General features: G+C 41.8%; 1 protein-coding gene across 3 annotated transcripts in view; it reads right to left on the bottom strand.

Moving 5' to 3' along the window:
* Nucleotides 1-2,698: 2,698 nt before the first annotated feature.
* Nucleotides 2,699-18,746, bottom strand: part of NEDD4L (neural precursor cell expressed, developmentally down-regulated 4-like, E3 ubiquitin protein ligase) — a 29,850-nt gene continuing 13,802 nt past the window's right edge. For all 3 annotated transcript variants that reach the window (XM_010081987.1, XM_010081988.1, XM_010081989.1), the window contains 14 exons: nt 18,487-18,541; nt 14,290-14,348; nt 12,278-12,343; nt 11,149-11,378; nt 10,388-10,509; nt 9,459-9,529; nt 8,007-8,102; nt 5,906-5,979; nt 5,578-5,638; nt 5,112-5,171; nt 4,453-4,560; nt 3,907-4,003; nt 3,353-3,425; nt 2,699-2,922 (listed from right to left, as the gene is read on the bottom strand). In XM_010081987.1, the coding sequence (XP_010080289.1) occupies nt 2,820-2,922; nt 3,353-3,425; nt 3,907-4,003; nt 4,453-4,560; nt 5,112-5,171; nt 5,578-5,638; nt 5,906-5,979; nt 8,007-8,102; nt 9,459-9,529; nt 10,388-10,509; nt 11,149-11,378; nt 12,278-12,343; nt 14,290-14,348; nt 18,487-18,541 (1,275 nt within the window). In that variant the 3' untranslated portion in view covers nt 2,699-2,819. The remainder of the gene's footprint in view (nt 2,923-3,352; nt 3,426-3,906; nt 4,004-4,452; nt 4,561-5,111; nt 5,172-5,577; nt 5,639-5,905; nt 5,980-8,006; nt 8,103-9,458; nt 9,530-10,387; nt 10,510-11,148; nt 11,379-12,277; nt 12,344-14,289; nt 14,349-18,486; nt 18,542-18,746) is intronic.

Below are 18,746 nucleotides of genomic sequence, written 5' to 3'. Positions count from 1 at the left end.
CACCCCCCTCACTCCAGCGAACGGGAAGGCTGCTGCTACCCCCAGGAAAAGCTGTGTACAGCAAAGCGACTGCTGCTGCGGCGTTGCTGGGTGTGGGACTGCCTGGGCGCTGCAGCCACGGCGGGTTTACAGCGCAGGCGAGTGCTGCGGGCACAAGAACCACAAATCCTATTTATTTAGCTGTTGGTATTAATTGCAAGAAAGCCAAAATGGCACAAATTTCATAAGGAGATGCACAAGTCTATCAGGGCACTGGGCCTCGCTGTCACCGCTGCCCGAGCTCGGTCAGCTCTCTGCGTGCAAAGCTGCCACTCTAATGGCAGCCCTGGAGAGAGTCTGCTTCCTAAAAATGAAAACCCCTTCTCTAAAGTAAACCACAACAGTCCAAGTGCACATAAATTACAATTCCTACACTGGAATTCACCTCAGTATGTTATACCTAGTGAATGCTTTTGGAGTAGCTGTAGGTTTGTGAGGTAAGTGGGTCTGAAAAGATGTTAAGCTAAGTAATTTGAAATCTTCTTTTTGAAAAAAAAAAAAATCCAAACAGCAGAAATTGTCCTTCTAGTCAGCTCTCACTGTGTAATTTCAGACAGCTGGAAGGGCTTTGCTGTAGGTGAGCATTAGTAAACCTGTTCTAAAGTTGCAGGTGAGGGAAAGGAAGGGACCAGAGCAAGATCCCAACAAGAGGAATGGCAGGTTCTCAAACAGTCTGAGTTCTGGTTGTACCTCAGCTGCACTCCTGCTCGGTCACAGCCTTCACTGACACATGAGATTACTTTTCAGTTTCACAGCCAAACGGTCTCGGGAGCTCTCAAGGTTCTGATCTACGGCACTGGACGTGAACAGAACCTCCAACCACACCAAAAATCCTTCAGGTGAAGACAGAAAGAAAAGAAACCTTGGAGCACACCACTTCCCTCCAGGGAGTCCAGGCCATAACCAGCTGCTCCTGACACGACGCACCAGAGGTCAGTGGAAGTACCCGGGTTTACTGCCTTCCCTCCGCTCCCCGCACTTCTCCCTCAGCTCACCGGGCAGGGTCGTGTTTCTCTGGCCACTTTCTCGTGTTCCAGCTCACTCATCAAATGTAAGAGGTCAGAAAGGAATGTCAGGAAACATTTAATAGAAAATGAATCGTAACCTGTGCTCAAAGAACAGCACAACCTTCCTCGTGCATCTGTTAGCTCATCACGCTCTGCTGGCACACAGCCACTTGCTGGGTGCCGTGAGCGTTCGGGCCTCTCTGCAGCCGCCTGGGTGTTGCTGTGTCAGAGCTCCTGCAGGACGGCTGGGCCGTCTCGGACCAGGGGGGTAAGGGCAGGTCTAAAAAAGCTGTTGGCAATGAGGTGAAATTCTGTTCTGGCGTGAGGCGTCATCTTGCTTCACAAGCGTTAAATGGGTCACTGGGGAAAAGGCCTGTAGACAGGCAGAACTCACACCTGCAGGTTAAACTGCTGCAGCCGTACCCTCAAACCTGCTCTGGTAGTATTGTAACCATGTGACTCCAGTGGATCCAGTACAAATCTTTCACTTTTAATCTGGCACGAAAGAGATGCAACTTGGACATTAGAGTTTAAGCATGCAACATGTCATAGGTAACAAAATTGATTAGATAGCAGTGTCTATTAAATAAATCTTGTGATTAAGTAAAAAATAAATCACAAAAACAATTGCTGAGGAACGTCTGCAGGCTCAGCTCTACAGCTGTTTGTTTTTTCTTTTTATACATCAGCAGCAGCCAAATTCACAATTGATAAGATATTGCACCAGAAAGACATGTGCAGTGAGAAGGAATATAATCACATTAATGTCTGTGATAAAAACCAGATATGACTTCCATGTGTTACATAAAGTGCCTTTAGAGTCGGTGCAGTTAGAAACAAACAAAAACCCTGTTGTTGTTCAGAGATCATTAGCAAATGCGTACAAAGAGGAGAGGAACCAGGGCTGTTTGCTGTGGTGCCAAATCACACAGTGCCAATGCCTCCGTTGCAAACAGGAAAGAGGAAAGGATAAGGAAAGAATCACTATACAAAGATAACGACAGGGTTAATGCTTAATGCCAACCCTACCCCAAAATGCTTTATAGTACATGTAAATATTACCAGTAGCGAGGCAATTTCTGTATCGAACGTGAGATTTGGCATGCTATGTTGTGATTCTCCTTTGACTTGTAACTATTCTAATATTTATACAAAAAATGCAACATCCATACTTCTGGCTACAGAAAAATATATCGATGTGCTCAATGAAGAGTTGCTCTTGATGTACAGCCCAGGGAGAGAAAATTTCCAACATAGCTTTCTCCTTTCTGAATGGTTTGGGAACACAAGGCTCAACATGTGCTTTGAAAAAATGACACTGGCATCAAGGCTGGTATGAAATTAAGAAAAATGCTCATTTTTCCAAGGATATGATATTTAATTGTAATGAAATAAAATCTGAAAAATGTCTAAATCAATTAAAAGGTAAACATGAGTTGTAATACTATACCTGTAAAATGATTAATTCCATTCATTGTCATTAGAAATCATGTAAAATATTTATTAAGGGCTTTGCCTACAGAGGCACAACATAAATAGAGTAATGAAATGTGATCAGAGTTCCTGGGAAGCAGTTGGTGATCTGCTGTGGAGACGGCAGAAGGGCCACCCGCCGATCACAGTTCAAACATCTGGATCCAGGCAATGGCGCTGTCGGGGGGTTTGCTCCGGGAACCAACGCTGTGCAACGGTTCTGCCCTCGTCACTCAGAGTCCAGCTGGCAAACGCAAAAGTGCAAGTGGAACTTGCGTGAAGGGGGGAAAGGTCAGCGGTTTAATCCACTCCTTCGAATCCTTGAGCATTCTCAACTGCCATCAGGAGCTTCTCTCGCAAATCTTCAAAAGATTCATAAAGAGGTAAGTCGAGGCGATTAAAGCTGAAAGGCAGAAGGAAAAGAACCACTTTGCACCTTGTGTTTGGCTGCGGAGTTGGAGCAGGTCAGCGTGAAGGGGGGGGTGGTAGTTATACACACGGGGACAGTCACGGAGACACGCACACAGACACTGAGATGCAGTCACACGCCTGGGGACGGGGACGCGCACAACACGGGGTAACAAACGCACTCACACGCATGTGGTCAGACACACGGTGACGGGGACACACGCACTCACAGACAGAGCCACACACCGACACGTACTCACACTGACCAACACGGACACAAGGGACACACACAGACATGTGGGGGGGGTTTCAGCTCCCACTGTCCCAACAGCTGGATGATCCAGAGCTCAGGTCACCAGTGTCCCCGTGTCCTGGCCGTGTGACAATACAGCCGAGCTCCATCCTTCCGTGCTTTGGGGACTTACCATGTGTGAGCTCTGGGCAGCTTATCAGGACTCCCCCATTGCTCTATTGTAAACAGCTGAGGACCGTTTGAACCTAGTTAGAAATCATAGGAAATATAAATTGCTGGCCAGTACAGAGACTACCTCAATACTGTTTCTAACATGAAATGTTTGCATCAATTGTAGGTTAGATTTTTCAACTGTTAGAAAACACCTGGAACAAACTCTCTTAATTAAAATGACATTAACACAAAGAGGAGTGGGGTTAGTTATTTCCAAGTCCACTTTTGAGCATGCATTCTCCTCTTCCTCATGTGACATAAATATTACTCTGTTGATAGCCAAAATTTATTCTGTGGGAGCTGGGGGGCATCTATGTAACACCCCTGGTGTCCACAACTTTACTCCTCCTCAGCGTGCCCCCCAAATTCTCCACGGCTTTTGGCATCCAGGAGGAGAACTGTTTCTGTGGAGGCCAAAGGCTGGCTCTGACTAAACGTCAGCCACGCCCAGGTTTTCTCGTTCATGTTCAGAAGTGGCCCAGATGGTCACTCTACAGCTGAAAGGAAGCTCACCATAAAGTTCAGCAAATCCGTTCATAGGCACGCGTGACGTCCCGGTAACAAACTGCAGCAATCGAATGCGTTTTTCGGCATCCATCAGTAGAACAGCCTGTGGACAAACAGCCAGTCACGGTATTTTCACTGCCACAGCTGTAGGTGCAATTGTTAAAAACCAAACCCTGAGTACAGGATCAGTGTGTACCAGGCGGTAGCAGACGGGTAACTGCAGCAGGGGCCGGGCGCTCTCCCATTAAACAGCCGCGTCCTTCTCCAGCGCTCGCTGGGCCACAGCCACCCGCCGGGGAGCTGCACGTGCTGTTCCCCCCCAGGACGGGGCTTTGCCCTGTGGCAGGATCCGTCCCTGTACCTGCCTGGAGCGTGGGGTGCACCGCGATCAGATTATTAAAGAAAAACAGATGCCCCTTTGGGAAGTCTATGGCTATTACAGGAAAAAGTATTTTACTAGTTTTTCTGGGGACACATAATGGACTCTGCAAACCAAACCAGGAACTTTCACTTTTAGGAACAGAGAAGGCAAATGTGGAAAACCAATCTTACCTTCCAGAACCACTGGATAACAGGGTGATTTGGGCAGTAACCATTTTTGTAGATTGTATGTTGTCTCCAGTCGTTGACATCGACATCGCCAAGGCCACACATCAGTAACTATACACAGAAGTAAATTGTTACGGTGTTAATTGAAGATGGTATTGTGTTATTCTGGAGACTTTATCAGAAAAACAGCAACACTGCGTCGCCTGACCTTTTAAACAGCTCCGCAGTGCAAATATAAATGCAAACACAGAGGAGACTCAAGCTTCTCTTCAGGAGAATTCTCAGAGAATATTTCATTGTCCTGGAGAGACGCTGTACACTGTGACGTACGTACGCTTTGTGCGACAGCGTCTTTTATGGTATTTTGCTCAAGAAACGACCGGTACAGGCGCAACGGCATTAATTCAGTAAGGTGCTTCCATCCTTTCATATGCACATACTCAATCACCTCACTGAATAATTACAATTATTGTGCTTTTGTGTGATCAATAGATTTATTAATTAAGTAGAAAAATCTCATTTCCCACTATAAGCAAAATATCTTTGTCTGCCAATTCGCTTACGATGAGTAAGCGATGAGTGAGGAGCCTAGAACATAACACATTTTTCTGTGCTGAGTGTTATCAGTCTGTTGTCTCTGGACGTCAATTCAACAAACTCACCTCTAGTTCGTTTTCATCAAAAATTTTTATCAGATCAATAGGAAGAAGTTCTGTGAATCCCTAAAAGAGAGCAAAGCAAACTTCAAATTCTCATACCATGTAAAATTAAGGTTTTATCCAACAGGATCTTTGGCTTCAGGGAACCTAAGTAAAGGATAGAGGACAAAAAAGGGTTCTGAAAAGTAAATATACAGTTGCTGAAGTACGAGTCCCTCTTTTAAAAAGTTAATCACTAAATTATTTCAAGCTCAAATAATTTAAACTTGCAAGAGAATGACCGTATCCTCATAAGGGAAATCTATATTCTTACACAAGGTTAAACTATGAAATAATAGAACATAAGCATTCCAGAACTTGTGCAGTTCTGCAAAGTTCCCTGCTGCTTTAACGCAGAGACTGATGTATAAGAAGTTGCATTAAAAAAAATTACTGGGAGAAAAAAAAAAAAGCTGCTAAAGAAGCTTACCTCCAGAAAAGCATTCATTTGTTTTTGGACTCTGTTTACAAACCTCCACTGGATGACCAGGCTGCAGCAGATGAACAAAAACACATAAGAACACTCATTAGAAGACTGAAAACGAAGTGCAATTCACAGAACAGTAAAGGTTGAAATTCAAACAAACTCTGGAAGGATTAGGGGAGAAACAAACTATGTTAACAATCAGATTTTATTTTAAAAGTATCTCTGATGATCTGCTGCAGTACAAACTACAGGAACCGCGTAGGGCACATTCCAAGATAAGTACAACTGTGCTTTCTTACACTCAGGATAAATTCTATAAATGTATACGTACTCGATATATTCCCGTTTGTTTTCATTTGTTACCATGATTTCTGAGCCATTCGGCTTCAGGTCGACTTGATATGTCTGTATTTTCAGAAAAAAACAAAACAAAACAAAACAAAACATTATTTCATTTCTCACAAAATCCACTCTCCTTGAGCAGCACTTTACAACCAGCATCAGAAAACTATTATGCCATAATAGCTAATCATAGAATCACAGAATCATTAAGGTTGGAAAAGACCTCAAGGATCATCTGATTTTTCAAAATGCTGGGGGGAGGGGAAGGGGGGAGATTACTTAAAATCCACAGAGAAGCTGTTTCGTAAAAAGGCCAAAAAAGTAAAGTAGAAAAACAGATTCTAGAAATTTGCTAAGGATGGTGTCACCATGGAGTATAAGACTGAAAGAAACAAATTTATTTCAGTTCACAGGAAACTACAGCAAGTCCAAATAATGTATTTATTTCTGAAGAAACGTAGTCAATATTTGCCAGAACTTCTGAATTGCTGGCAAGCATCCTTTCCACATCTGGACTGGTAAGATATTTCCATCTCTAGCTAGAGAAATTCATCCTCACTATACCATGTCCTGTCCTTTGAGCTTATTCAGGCTTTTCTTCGAGAAAACTTCTCTGGCCAAGTTACTCAGTACGAGTCCCTCCAACTTGAGCTACGACATCCCCTGCGGACAGAACCCCAACACCTGCGCGGCCGCGGCACCATCCTCTGGGCTCTACATCAGCCGAGACATGAACCTGTAGGTACCTGCCACATTTTGAAGAAATGCTCTGGGGGCAAGAAGGTGAGTAGAAATGTCAAGAACAAGAAGAGAGCTGGTTTTGATGCCTCTATTCCACACCCCCCTCAAGATATTCCTCTAAAGAGGACAACACCTGCCTCCTGTACTCTTACAGTGATGTCAAGGAACCTCCTAGAAAAAAACCCATGCATACTTTAAGAGCATGGTAAAATGTTCAGGACAAAAGGAATCCTCAATGCCTTTACTTTGCACCCATGATGTACAGAAACACCACAGGGAGGGATTTAATAAAAAAGGAAACTAAGAAATGAACCATGTGCAGCACAGTGGTACCTGCAGCCAAGATACCCAGGTCTATGAGTTTAATAAAGACCCTAAAAAAGGGCATGAACACCTACATGCAAATTAATTTCAGGAGACACAGGTAGGTATTATTAGGTCCCAATATTGTACAAAACTGATACGTTTTAGCCACTGCACATGTGCATGCATTACAAAATGGTTCAGCTCCATACTTCTAAATAAATAAAAAAACCTCCAATCATGGCAGGCAAGTTCCAAGCTCATGTCTGTAAACTCATGATTTATTTGCCTTCAAGTCCTCAAATTAAATTGAACACATATACTTCTGTACAAGACATCTGCTGCAAGTTATTTCCATCCAGAAACTGATGCAGGTCTCTGAACTTTAAGGGATTCTCTGTAAAGACCGACGGTAAATCCAAGACAAACTGTACCACCAGCTGTTCTTAGAGCTTCTACTGATACAGTGAGCTACGACTTTGGCTGATGAATTATATCCGGGCCTACTCACTTCTCAGATGTTAAACACGTATCTAACATTTTTCATTTGTAAAGGAGAACGTTATCCCCAGAGCGTGCACCTTTTTAAAACCAGTGTGCTTCCTTTGTCCTACCGCCTGCCCACATTCTATAAAAGACACTACAAGCAAAGCGCTTAACTGATTATAATTCTGCCACTTACTTTGTCCTTTGAGAACATCTTCGACCTATAAAGCCCCAAACAGTCCCAGGCTAAGACTATTTCCTCAGATTAACACCTCTGTTACTCCCCACTGCAAGTGCTCTACCCAGCTTCAAGTACTGCTGTTCACAAAGACATTGCACTGCGCCCTGACGAGAACATCTCCCCTTCTTTAGCACCCCCAGTCTCAGACAGTTCAGGAAGGGAGAGAAGTTAATATTCACAGTCTGCCTGTAATGACCGTTAGCGTTCAGCAGTCCTGACCGAGGTCAGAGCCATGAGACACTGCTCAGTGTTCAGTTAATTTGGGCAATAACCAATCCCGAGATGGAAATGCGGATTTTTGGGACAACCTTTTACATACCTGTCCAAAGTTTTCCTCATCTATGCAAAACATGAGATCCAACTCTGTCGGGTCGTTTTCCAGAATCCACTTCAAAGAGTTGTAGTATTCGCTATCCTACAGCAGATTACAATTAAAACAAAGTTTGAAAATGGGAACATTAAATGTATAGTTTAAATAGAACAAATAAAACCATCTAAAACTAGAACTCCCAAAGACAAGAACTCATTTACTTATTCCTACATGTTTTTCTTAGATGCTGTATTTTTCATTTCATGTAACTTTTCTTAATTGACTTGTAATTGCATTAGTGTTATACAAGACAACAAATGGACTCCACATATCTATCAGGTAAATATGTATACAGCAGTGTGAAATAATTGGTTAGAAAATGGCTTCTTGACAAAACTGGACATTCATTTCAAAACCATTTATATACCACTTCATCACATCAATAATATATTATACAATAACTGATTGCATTGTTATTATTAAAAGCCTTGAAGTGTGTTTCCTAAAAGGGTTGTATCTTCATCATCTATTAGGTTCATAATTAAAGACTGACCCAATAAAAAAAAGAAAGGAAAACAAATGAAGGACGTGAAGCTATCACTAAATAAATATATCCAAGCAAGAGAGACAAAATAATTGATTTCAAAATGAAGTTAAAACATTATTTACTCATGTGTGCTTCAAGAGAAGAGTGACCTGCCAAAATTTGGTGATGGTGGGAGCTGGAGGAGAGATGAAGCAGTTGAACCAGTGTTCGTGTCAGCAACCGAAAATCTGTGAAACTCTAAAACATCCAAAAGAATAAGCCGTGTTGTGTTCTTGCACCGCGTGCACTTCTGACGAGACCAAGGACAGCTGTTGCAGAGCTAAGAATAAAAGGTTTCCCAACTACTTGTAGGGATACAAGAGCCTGAACTGCCTTTTAGGATCCTTCTGGATGTGTACCTCAGGAGCTTGGTTTCAGACTCAGCCCCCCCATCTGGTATCATTCTGCCTCAGGGCTGGTGCGTTGCTGTGGGAGGCAGTCTGAGCGGAGCGCGGGGTGAGCGCGGGAGGCTCCTGTCCGGACAAACCCTTCTGCGTGATGGGTAACAGCAGGATTGTAGAAAGGGGAGAAGTAACAGCTCCAAAGTTCTCCAAAGTCCACAGCAGTGGAAAAACTGGACAGACCTCAAAAGGTTTAAATGACAAAACAAGTATCCTGATAACTTAAAATATATCTTGGAGAGAACCGTCTATCACCTGGCAGCCCTTTCTCCTTCCAGCACTGGGGGCAACTTTCCCAGGGAAAATGTGTTTTATTACAGAAGTACGTGCACATCTTTCCAAAGCTGTTGCGACTCTGCCCTTGTGTTTTCCACCGTGCAGTTTACTGGAATTGTTTGTTTGCTCTTCTAAATCTCCCCAGAGGAAAAAAAACACATAATTGCCAACGCTGATAGGGTTTAAATGTTGTCTTACCACTGACTCCATGTCTTTCAGAGTTATTGGTTTCCCCAGCATCATCTTGTAAAAAGGCCTGATGAAGAAGCCTAGAAGAGAGGGAAGTGTGTTACCTCCGCTGTTGTGCACTTTCACCGTACACAAAGAAACGACTCCTCAAGGATCATACACCGCGATATTTCCTACTGCGCCAGCAGGAAAGAAACCTCTACCAGCACTGAACCACTCAAGTTAACACAGCAGGCTCATTTGTTATTTAGGCACGGAAAGTGCAATTTTTCAATTACAAGAATTATGCCATTAATTACCACATGCCATTAAAGACCATCGCATTAATGGCAGAGAGACACAAAAGATGGGGAAGTGAGCTCAAGGTTCCCTAATCCACTGAAAATTGCCATTCTTCACCCTAAGGAGATGCTAGAAAAACTGGACAGTGAGCCTCCTCTTTGAATGTGCCACACCGTTGCTAAAAAGAATACAGTCAGTTTACAATGTCTGCTTGCTTGCTTATTGGGTGATAACGCAGCTGGGCAGGAATCATTTTCTCATTCAATCATTCAGTAATAACTTTACAGATCAAAACCCGCTGCAGGTGACACCCACAGAGCTGCTTTGGCTGCAGGATCGCATGGAAAGGGCTGATACGAATGCAGTGATTTTCCTGTAGGGATACTGATGATTTAGCAATGATGATTCTGTGGTTTTAACACAAGGGGAGAAAGGAGTAAAACTTCCTTTGAAACCTGTCTGTAGAGTCAGACACTAATTTTTGAATCACCATTCGCATCAGGAATGCAATTTCCAACAGTTCCAGTTCCATTACCTTCTCTCAGCCTTTGTCTGCAGAAATACTACACTCCAAAGCGCATGACTTACTGAAGCGATTTATTTCATTCAATAAAAATCCAGTACCAGTAGCATAGGCGTGCGGTGTAATAACTCACCATCCAACAGCTTCCCATGATATACCGCCAGACCAGCAACCCGACCAATAAATGTGAAATACGACAGGTGATCTTCATTACAAAGACCTGAATTAGGATTAATCTGAAGTGTATAGTTGTCCCTTTTTTGGGGAAAGAAAAAAAATATCTAAATAACCAAGTCTTTCAAGAAGCAGATATTCAGATAAGTTAATAAAGAATTTGAGCTTAGGACCATTTCCTGTTCATTTTGGCATGGGATTTATCCATGTGTTCCTCAACAGAAGTACCCAACAGTTTGTGGGCAGGCTGACCTAACCGAAACTCTCTTGCTACGCCCATGATGATTATTTGACAAAGGGAAATAGGTCTCGTGCGGGGTAACAGGGTTCCACCTGCAGCAAGGGCAAGAGGGCTGCGCTAATCTCTTCAAAGGACAAAGGCCTGGCATCACCGAAAACAGTCAAATTGTGCTGTCAGCTTCGGTGGAACGAGAACTTCAGCTAAACTTTCTCTTCTGCCTTCTGCTGGGCTTGATTATTCACTCTGTACAGCCAAATTTCAGGGCTTAAAATTGTCGTAAAAGCAGTATTTTTAATTTGCAATATATTGTTAATCTTTGAAGAAAGATGGGGGGGGGGGGTTTAAGTAGACTTTTTTTATTTCTTAAAATAACCGATGCACATGAAGGATGATCTAACTACTTTCCAGTGCAACTTTGCCTCTTATGCAAAATCTACTGTATATCCCTTATGAATGGAAATAATTTAATGGACACTTACGTTGCTGAATATTCAAAGAGACCATAATAGGGGTTAAACATCTCCTTGGACAAGAGAAAAAACCATTCTCTGGCCACACCTCCATAGTCAAGTCCTTTTTCCGACTCAAATTCAATCCAGAGCCTGGCTTTTAGTACGTCAGGTCTCTTCACAGACATGATTCTTCTGTAGGATTCCTCAAAAATATTATTTCTGTGCAGCTTCATCTCAAATCTGTTTGGTATATCAGCCTATGTGAAAGAAGATTATATTGTCCTTGTTAGTCTCAATAAATAAGTCTTCAGGCAATTTACTGACCAGTGGTAACAACTAAGTGACAGATTAGACATGGGATGTATAAAGTTTCCCCTTATTTTTGTTTTCCAGTGCTCTCTAAGTCTGCAGGTTGATAGCTTATGGTGAACTAGGTAAGTTCCAGTACAGTGGTTCAGCTACTTCTATGGTATTTGACAAAACAATGAAAACCACAAGAAAAGTAAGAAAACAAAAAAAAAGCGAGAAAATTATTGATACTGCAGAATCCCAGAATGTTAGAGATTGGAAGGGGCCTGGAAGGATCATCTAGTCCAATCCCCCTTCTGGGGCAGGAACACCTAGATCAGATCACAATGAATCACTGTGATTCTTACGTTACAGATGTTATGGAAAATACTTTTTTTCACAGAACAAGAACACTGGAAGCTTGTGCCAGATCCAGCACAACTGTGCGCTTTGCTCTGCCAACTTTTTCCAGCTCTGCCTGTCAAAGCCCACTGTTGAAGATGCAAGAGTACTATCAATCCTCAAGCCTGTTTTCAGCCTAAAGGCTTGTGAACTAACATACCAACTAGTCTCGGTTGCAACAGGCAGCAGTGAATCATTGCTACTTCCTTGCTGCCTCATCACTTTGATTTTGCATTCATATAGAAAAATATGACTCTTAATTTTTTCTGTTGAGAAACCGATCAAATTCCAGCTTTTCTTCATTCTTTGGTTCCTGCTCAACCCATTTCAGAGAGCACAATCAAGAAGAATTGGCAAGTGCATTAGAGCAAGATACAACACCATTCTGCATCTGTGCCTGGGACAGTCTCTTGTTTCTCCCAGGCAGCAGATTGATTCCAACACAATGCAGCACGTTTCTACTCACTGGTTTCTTTAATTTCTTCCGGAAATAGTCATATTTCTGCTTGAACTCCCTGGAATATGGAACTGCCTATCAGAGAGAGAATAATAAATACAGATTAGGATTTATGAGTTTGATATTCCAACATTATTTAAACAAAAAAAAATTTCAAGACATGCTATCTACAGATGTATGCCATAGGTTCAGCTAATCGTCATGAAGTACAGCAGCCAAAATTTTCCCGTTTCTCAGTGTGTAATTGAGTTAAAAGGTATGACAACGTTCCACCCAGTTCTTCTGTTTATCCACTACTTCGATTTTTTTTTCTTCTTTTAGGACCAGAAAAGCCCAAAACCAATTTTTAACATAGACAAAAAAATTTACAATGTATTGCTGCCATCCATGTGTCTCATTAGGAAATAACGAGCATGCCATATGATACGGAATTCTAAACAAATGAAGTGTGAGTTCTTGGGAGCAAAGGAATGATTTTGAATTCCACAGGGCTGCAAAAGTTCCATTCTGTGTTCCCTGAAGGCTGCATCACAAATTGCAAAGCTCTGGCTGAAGTTGTTTCTGGGTGAGGACTGGGATTTTAGGGGAGGGAAGGTACAGGCTGGTCATGAAGCTGATTCCTCACTGGATGTAGGTAAGAGTGGAGGTGGAAACATTTCTATGAGTTTTCTCTTGTGGACGATGAGACGGAATTTTTTTTTTAAAAAGCAACAAACTAAATCATTTTACTCTGATGATAATATGAGTTTAGTACAGACATTAAATCATCTTTCAACATGTTTTCATTGTTCACACACAACTGAAACGCAATTGAAGTAGTTCATTGTTTTTGTCCTGGCATCAAAAATACTATTAAAAGCATGAAGATGAATCCTTACTGCTTATATGGCTGTATCGCTCAGAATACCATAAACAGCATATACCAGCATAAAAAGGTCAAAGAATGACTCCATATATTCGATGTTTTGAAAATTTGATATCCAAGTAAAAGCATGTACATATTTTTTTCTAAGGCTGATATTCTGAAATCTCTTAGTATATCTGCAGTAGGTTTTATGTCTCTTAAAACTGACACATCCAACTTTAGTCTTTTTTTTCCTCTCTGAATCCACATAGTCACAACTTCTCGTGCATCGAGTGGAAAGAGGTTTTTACTACCCAGAAATCCCAAAATGAATAGCACAGCATCTCAGCTCAGTAAAATTCTCTTGTCAGTAATGACCCAGATAATGGGTAAATAGCAACATTCCTCCATACACATCCCTAAAACCTTACAATCTAGGATTCAGCACAAAGAACTTCCAAATGGACGGAGCTTCCCTCAGAAATAACACAATACAAAAAATTAAAACCAGTTAAACAACAGAGTCTCTATCCTTCTGAAGAGCCTTCTTTTCCTCTGAAACGGAGGAATTCTGCGATTTACGGTCAGATCTACCGATGAAGAACGTTTCCTAGACACTCCAAGGCAGAAGCCAACTTCACATGCTAACAGCTACAAGACGGGAATCACAGTGTATCACTGGAAAAACTCCCTAGCTAGGGTAGCTCCTGCTAGGAAAGCCTCAAACCCCATCAAATTCGAACCCATTGTCTGGCCTGGGAATTGTGTGCACAGCACTGTAGCTACGAATGTGCCAGAGATTCCCTGTTAGCCCACTACTGCTGTGGACCGCTAGCAGCTGGCAGGCTGGAAGCATCCCTGCTGCACTCCAGCCTGTGCGAAACAAACTAGGGTCCACCGAGTGGCACAGCCATCCGAATGCTGGGGACAAGGCATCGGTTTCGGGGGACCTTGGCAGGCTGTCACACCATGGCAGCTCCCCCTGCCCTTGAGGACTCCCAGCAGCTGGCACCTGAGCCTCCCGTGTCCGTCAGGAAAAGGCAACGCAAGGCAGAGGTGCTGCTTCCTGCCTGATCTGGAGAGCAGGCATGACCTGCTGCTGGATAATGCCTCCTGCCTGTACCAAATGTATGTGAGTCACAGCATTTAATGGAAAAAAAACCATAGCAGTACTGACCGGACCAGTAATTGCCGGGTTCTGAAGCCTGGGGTCTTCCCACTGGGTAATTTTATTATCTGTAAATAACAAAATAAATTATATTATTACTTCTCTGTTACCACACTGTGAATTCATGTTGGTTTTTTCTCCCTACAACTGTTTTCCCTACCATTTCCACAACTTAGTATTTCAGGGTTAGAAAAGGCTGCATTCACCCCTCTACGTCAAAACGCCATCACACTGTTTAGTTGAAAAACACTCATTCAAAAATGCAAACCAACAGAAACCAGTGTAGCTACACTGCTTTTATTTCAACGTCTGCAGCAGGAAACATGTTCTGTTTGAACATGGTCTTGGATTCAACTCAGATTAGAAATACACAGCCTTCATGCCTGAAAGGTAAAGGAACCCCAAAATTTTGTCCAATGACAGACTTAAAAGACAGTCTGTATATAAATTTGGAGGGAATTACATCTCTTAAAAAAAAAAAAAATCCTAGAACTGATTTAATGGAAAGGTTATAGGACCACTAAGGGAGGTAAAATGATACAGTTATAAGCGATCATTCAGTTTTGACCAAAGGAGATTTTGTCGGTCACATGCCAGAATCCAGTTCTTTTCCTCTACGGCTTTTAAGAGCACCAAGAGGGTGATACGGTTATACAGGACCATGTGAAACTCCCCCTGCCTCCAGACAACCGCTCCTCACAAGATTCTGAACACAACAGAATCACGACAGAATGATGATGTTGCAACAGTAAGACAATGCTCCGAAAACCAAACTAGGTGCCACTTGCAATGGCAAGGTTGAAGTCACACATCTCCTGCACTGCCAGGGTAACAGGAATACACCTGTTTGTCATGGGCACTGCTTTGATTTAGGAACTATATATTAAGGTAGTAGTACAGATTTTCAGTTTTGTAATTGCTAGGTTTGGGAATAAACACACTAAGTTTCAAGAAAATTGTTTTTATGGCTACTATAGCTAAAAGCAAAGAACCAAACCCACGTCTATTAAAATAGAAGTATGTTCTGGGTTTCTAGAGTTGGAAAAGACCCGTAAGTTTTAAGCATTCCAAGGTAGTTTTAAAATGGACTGGGATTTGAAAGGTGACATTCATTAAAAGTTAACTGAAGAAAATCCAAAAAGATCACAAGCACATGTCAAGAAATTTGATCTATCAAATCTATCTGTTTTGTGCTTATTGAAATTATGGAGGAATGACAGCTCCAGAAATGACGTAAGGTCCCCAGAGCCCAGCCTGCCATAAAGGTGTGGTGCCTCAGCTGGCCCTCTTCATCTCGCTTCAACCTGGTCAGGCAAATTTCCTTCTGCAAAGTTCACTGCTTTTATACCAATTCATTTCTTACACCTACTTGAAACTGACAGCCAGAAATCACGCTGGTAATTTGCTGTGAAATCAAAGGTAACAGAACTGGAAATGACCGCAAGTGGGTTGATTCTTCCTTAATGCCCTACATAGGACTACTTCAGGTCTTACTTAAGATGCTCCTGTCGATACATCACAGCGTGAGTTAACTCATGTTCGCTTCATTACATTTTTCATGCCCTTTTCAACCAAAATTCTGCTAGTTATTCCCATTCAGAGTAACACTTTGCAATTCTTATTTACCGGCATCTTACTCCACCCTACGGGGGCAGTTCTCATGCTGTTCAGTGGTCACCTCTCACCTCTCCTACACGGCTGTGTTCTGCTGAACTGCTGAGCACGCTCTCCCTCATCCACTCTCCAAATCACTAATGAATAGAGTGAAAAAGGGTGGGTCCAAGACAGACTTCAAGGGGAACCCATTTCACAGATCCATCCCTCTGTCAGGGAACCACTCACAGCTGCTCTGCATATGGCTGGAAAAACTTTATGTTTTCCTTCATGATACCTTCCAGCAGGCAGATCATATTTTCCTCTAAGGCTCCTAGGGAATGGTACGGTGAATAGAGACTGCTTTTATTCACAGATGGTAAATAACGTAGACTTAGCTAGCTAAGGACCCATCGTGGAGAACTAGAGACTGCATTTTTTGTTAAAAGATTGACTGCTGCAGAAATTCATAATGTTTACAGTTCAAATCTAAAAATATTATCTTTTCAGGCTACTCTGTTACAAATAATACCTGAATTATTTTAACAGCACTTTCCTTTACTGGTTTATATGGCACACTTAATAGCAGCTTGTTCTGCTCCCTGAGAGGAGGTTTCTGTGCTGGTTGCATTAGGCTTTTTTTCAGTTTCTCTCAGGGATGAGAAAAACACTTCAGAAAACAGGACAACAGTAAGGATCAGAAAATGTATCTGGAGAACCAGGTCGTTAACAGGAGCTGAATCTGTTAACGCTTCCAACATTTCTGGTGCATTCTAACAACGAAGCTGACTATGTTTGCTGTGTCTTAGCTAATCACTGTAGCAGAGAACGACTGCAATGATGGCCAGTCTATCATGGTAACGGGCTACTGAGAGGTGCACATTCAGGGTGGCACAGCTGGCTGCCCGATTTCAGCATGTGCTCTGAACTCAGCCACCAAACAAGGGGGAGTCGCCAGGCTCTGTCACAAACCAGTCGTTACGATCAAACGTCTTCGCACTTCTCTACTGATACTACTGAGACTGCTCCGGCCAAATCACTGCGCCCTGACTGCTCTTTGCAGGCACTCCCTACGTACTGAGCACAACACTGTCCCATCGGAGCTGCGGCGTGTCCGCTGGCACCACCTCTGCTCACAGAGCCCTCCGGGAATTGCAGTGGTGTGGCACCAGATGGAGACCAAAAGGGTATATTTGCTGTAAACAAGCAGCACTACAAAACAAACCCTGGAAACTGTTGTAAAAACTGATCTATAAAAAGCTAAAAGAACTCAGACCAAAAGAGGGACTAGAGGGAGATTTCAGTTACAAATACATTTAGTTTTATAACAATTATAAATCCTTTGGGGAATTCAAATTAATGTAAAACTTTACTTTTAGAGACTAGCACATGCTTAAGTAGATTTAGGAGACTGAAAAATTAACATTTTTTAAAGGAGGTTGGGAGCCTAAACAATTTTACAGATATTTTAAATAAGACAGTTTTATTCTGTGACTCTTCAGAGGCAGCAGTTTAGAATGATTTGCCATATTTAACTTTCCAGAGATCTGTTGGGAAAAACAATTCCAGAAGGTATAAAGAATACTGATGTTTGAAAGAGGTTAATCCTGTGCTCGATGAGAGTATGAGTTCCAATTTTTATTTAAGACTATTTATACAATTTCTAAACTCATATTACTTTAGAGACAGTCTTTTAAGAATGATTTAATAATGTCATATATACAACTACAGATAAGTGGGGGCAGTGTTACTGATACTGAAGGAAAAATGTAACGTAATGCTATCAAATATGTCTAACAGTTTAAGGTTTTAATTCTTTAAGTTTTGCATAGCATATGTACCCTCTTCTAATGGTTCTGTGAGTTATCTATTTCTGTGAAAAATATTCTAATTATTTGATTTCTACCATCAGTAGAAATACTTTGCTAAAAAGTCCAGATGAATTTTTAAAAGGAAAAAAAAAAAAAAAAAAACCAACCCAACCATTCTGGGCTGCTTTATTTCCAAACAACAACAAAAACTCACACAGTAGTTCTGAGATGCTGTAATAAGACAAGTCTACAATGAAACATCACTTACACTAGAACTTCACTAACAGAACTGAATCATATTAATGGGCTGGGTGCAGTTTAACATGCTCTAAATAGGAAATAAGATCAGAATCAGCACTGCCACAAGACCTTCTTAAAGGAGAGGAAAGAGTACTTATCCGTGCTAATTTCTCCACTGCCTATACGCGGAGTTGTGGCTATATGATCTCTTCTCATCTTATTTTCTATTCCTAGTGTATACTTGAATCTATCAAGTGCAAATAAGCCATGGGATCATCAACAACAACGACGACGAATCCAAAATATCAACAAGAACAAAAGAAACCACAAAGAAGAAATGTTAATGCTTCACAAGTCAGAGAGGGACAAAGCTTGATGAACCAATTAAAAGCAAGCTTTTGGTGAATATACAGTACCGTATGAGGGCACTAAGTCTCTGGTATCAATGTCTCCACATATCAACACCTGGCTTCCTAAATGAAGAGTAAAATTATAAAGCTTTCACTTCAATATTTATTACCTCCCTTTGTCTACTTGCTGTAGTACCTGAGTGCTTACTTACTGTGGTCTATATAAAATGTTCTTCCATCCAAATGTATTCTTTCCTCCCAACCAGGCTGAAATTGGGAAAAAGAAAAAAGAGAGAAAACAAGTGAAACACAGCATGAAGCAATACCTACTTGTCCAATACTGTCCGATAGATACTTGTGAGGTAGAAAACACAAAATGATCACAGATGCATTATGTCAAGGCCAAAAACCTATGAAGACTCAAAGAACTGGCTATTTATATGGATAAATGTATCCAATACAGGAAATATTT

Source organism: Pterocles gutturalis, unplaced genomic scaffold (genome assembly GCF_000699245.1).
Source record: "Pterocles gutturalis isolate BGI_N339 unplaced genomic scaffold, ASM69924v1 scaffold8784, whole genome shotgun sequence".
In the NCBI taxonomy this organism is placed as follows: domain Eukaryota; kingdom Metazoa; phylum Chordata; class Aves; order Pterocliformes; family Pteroclidae; genus Pterocles; species Pterocles gutturalis.
The sequence above is the reverse complement of the archived record's forward strand: the minus strand, read 5'-3'. Positions and strand labels throughout refer to the sequence as shown.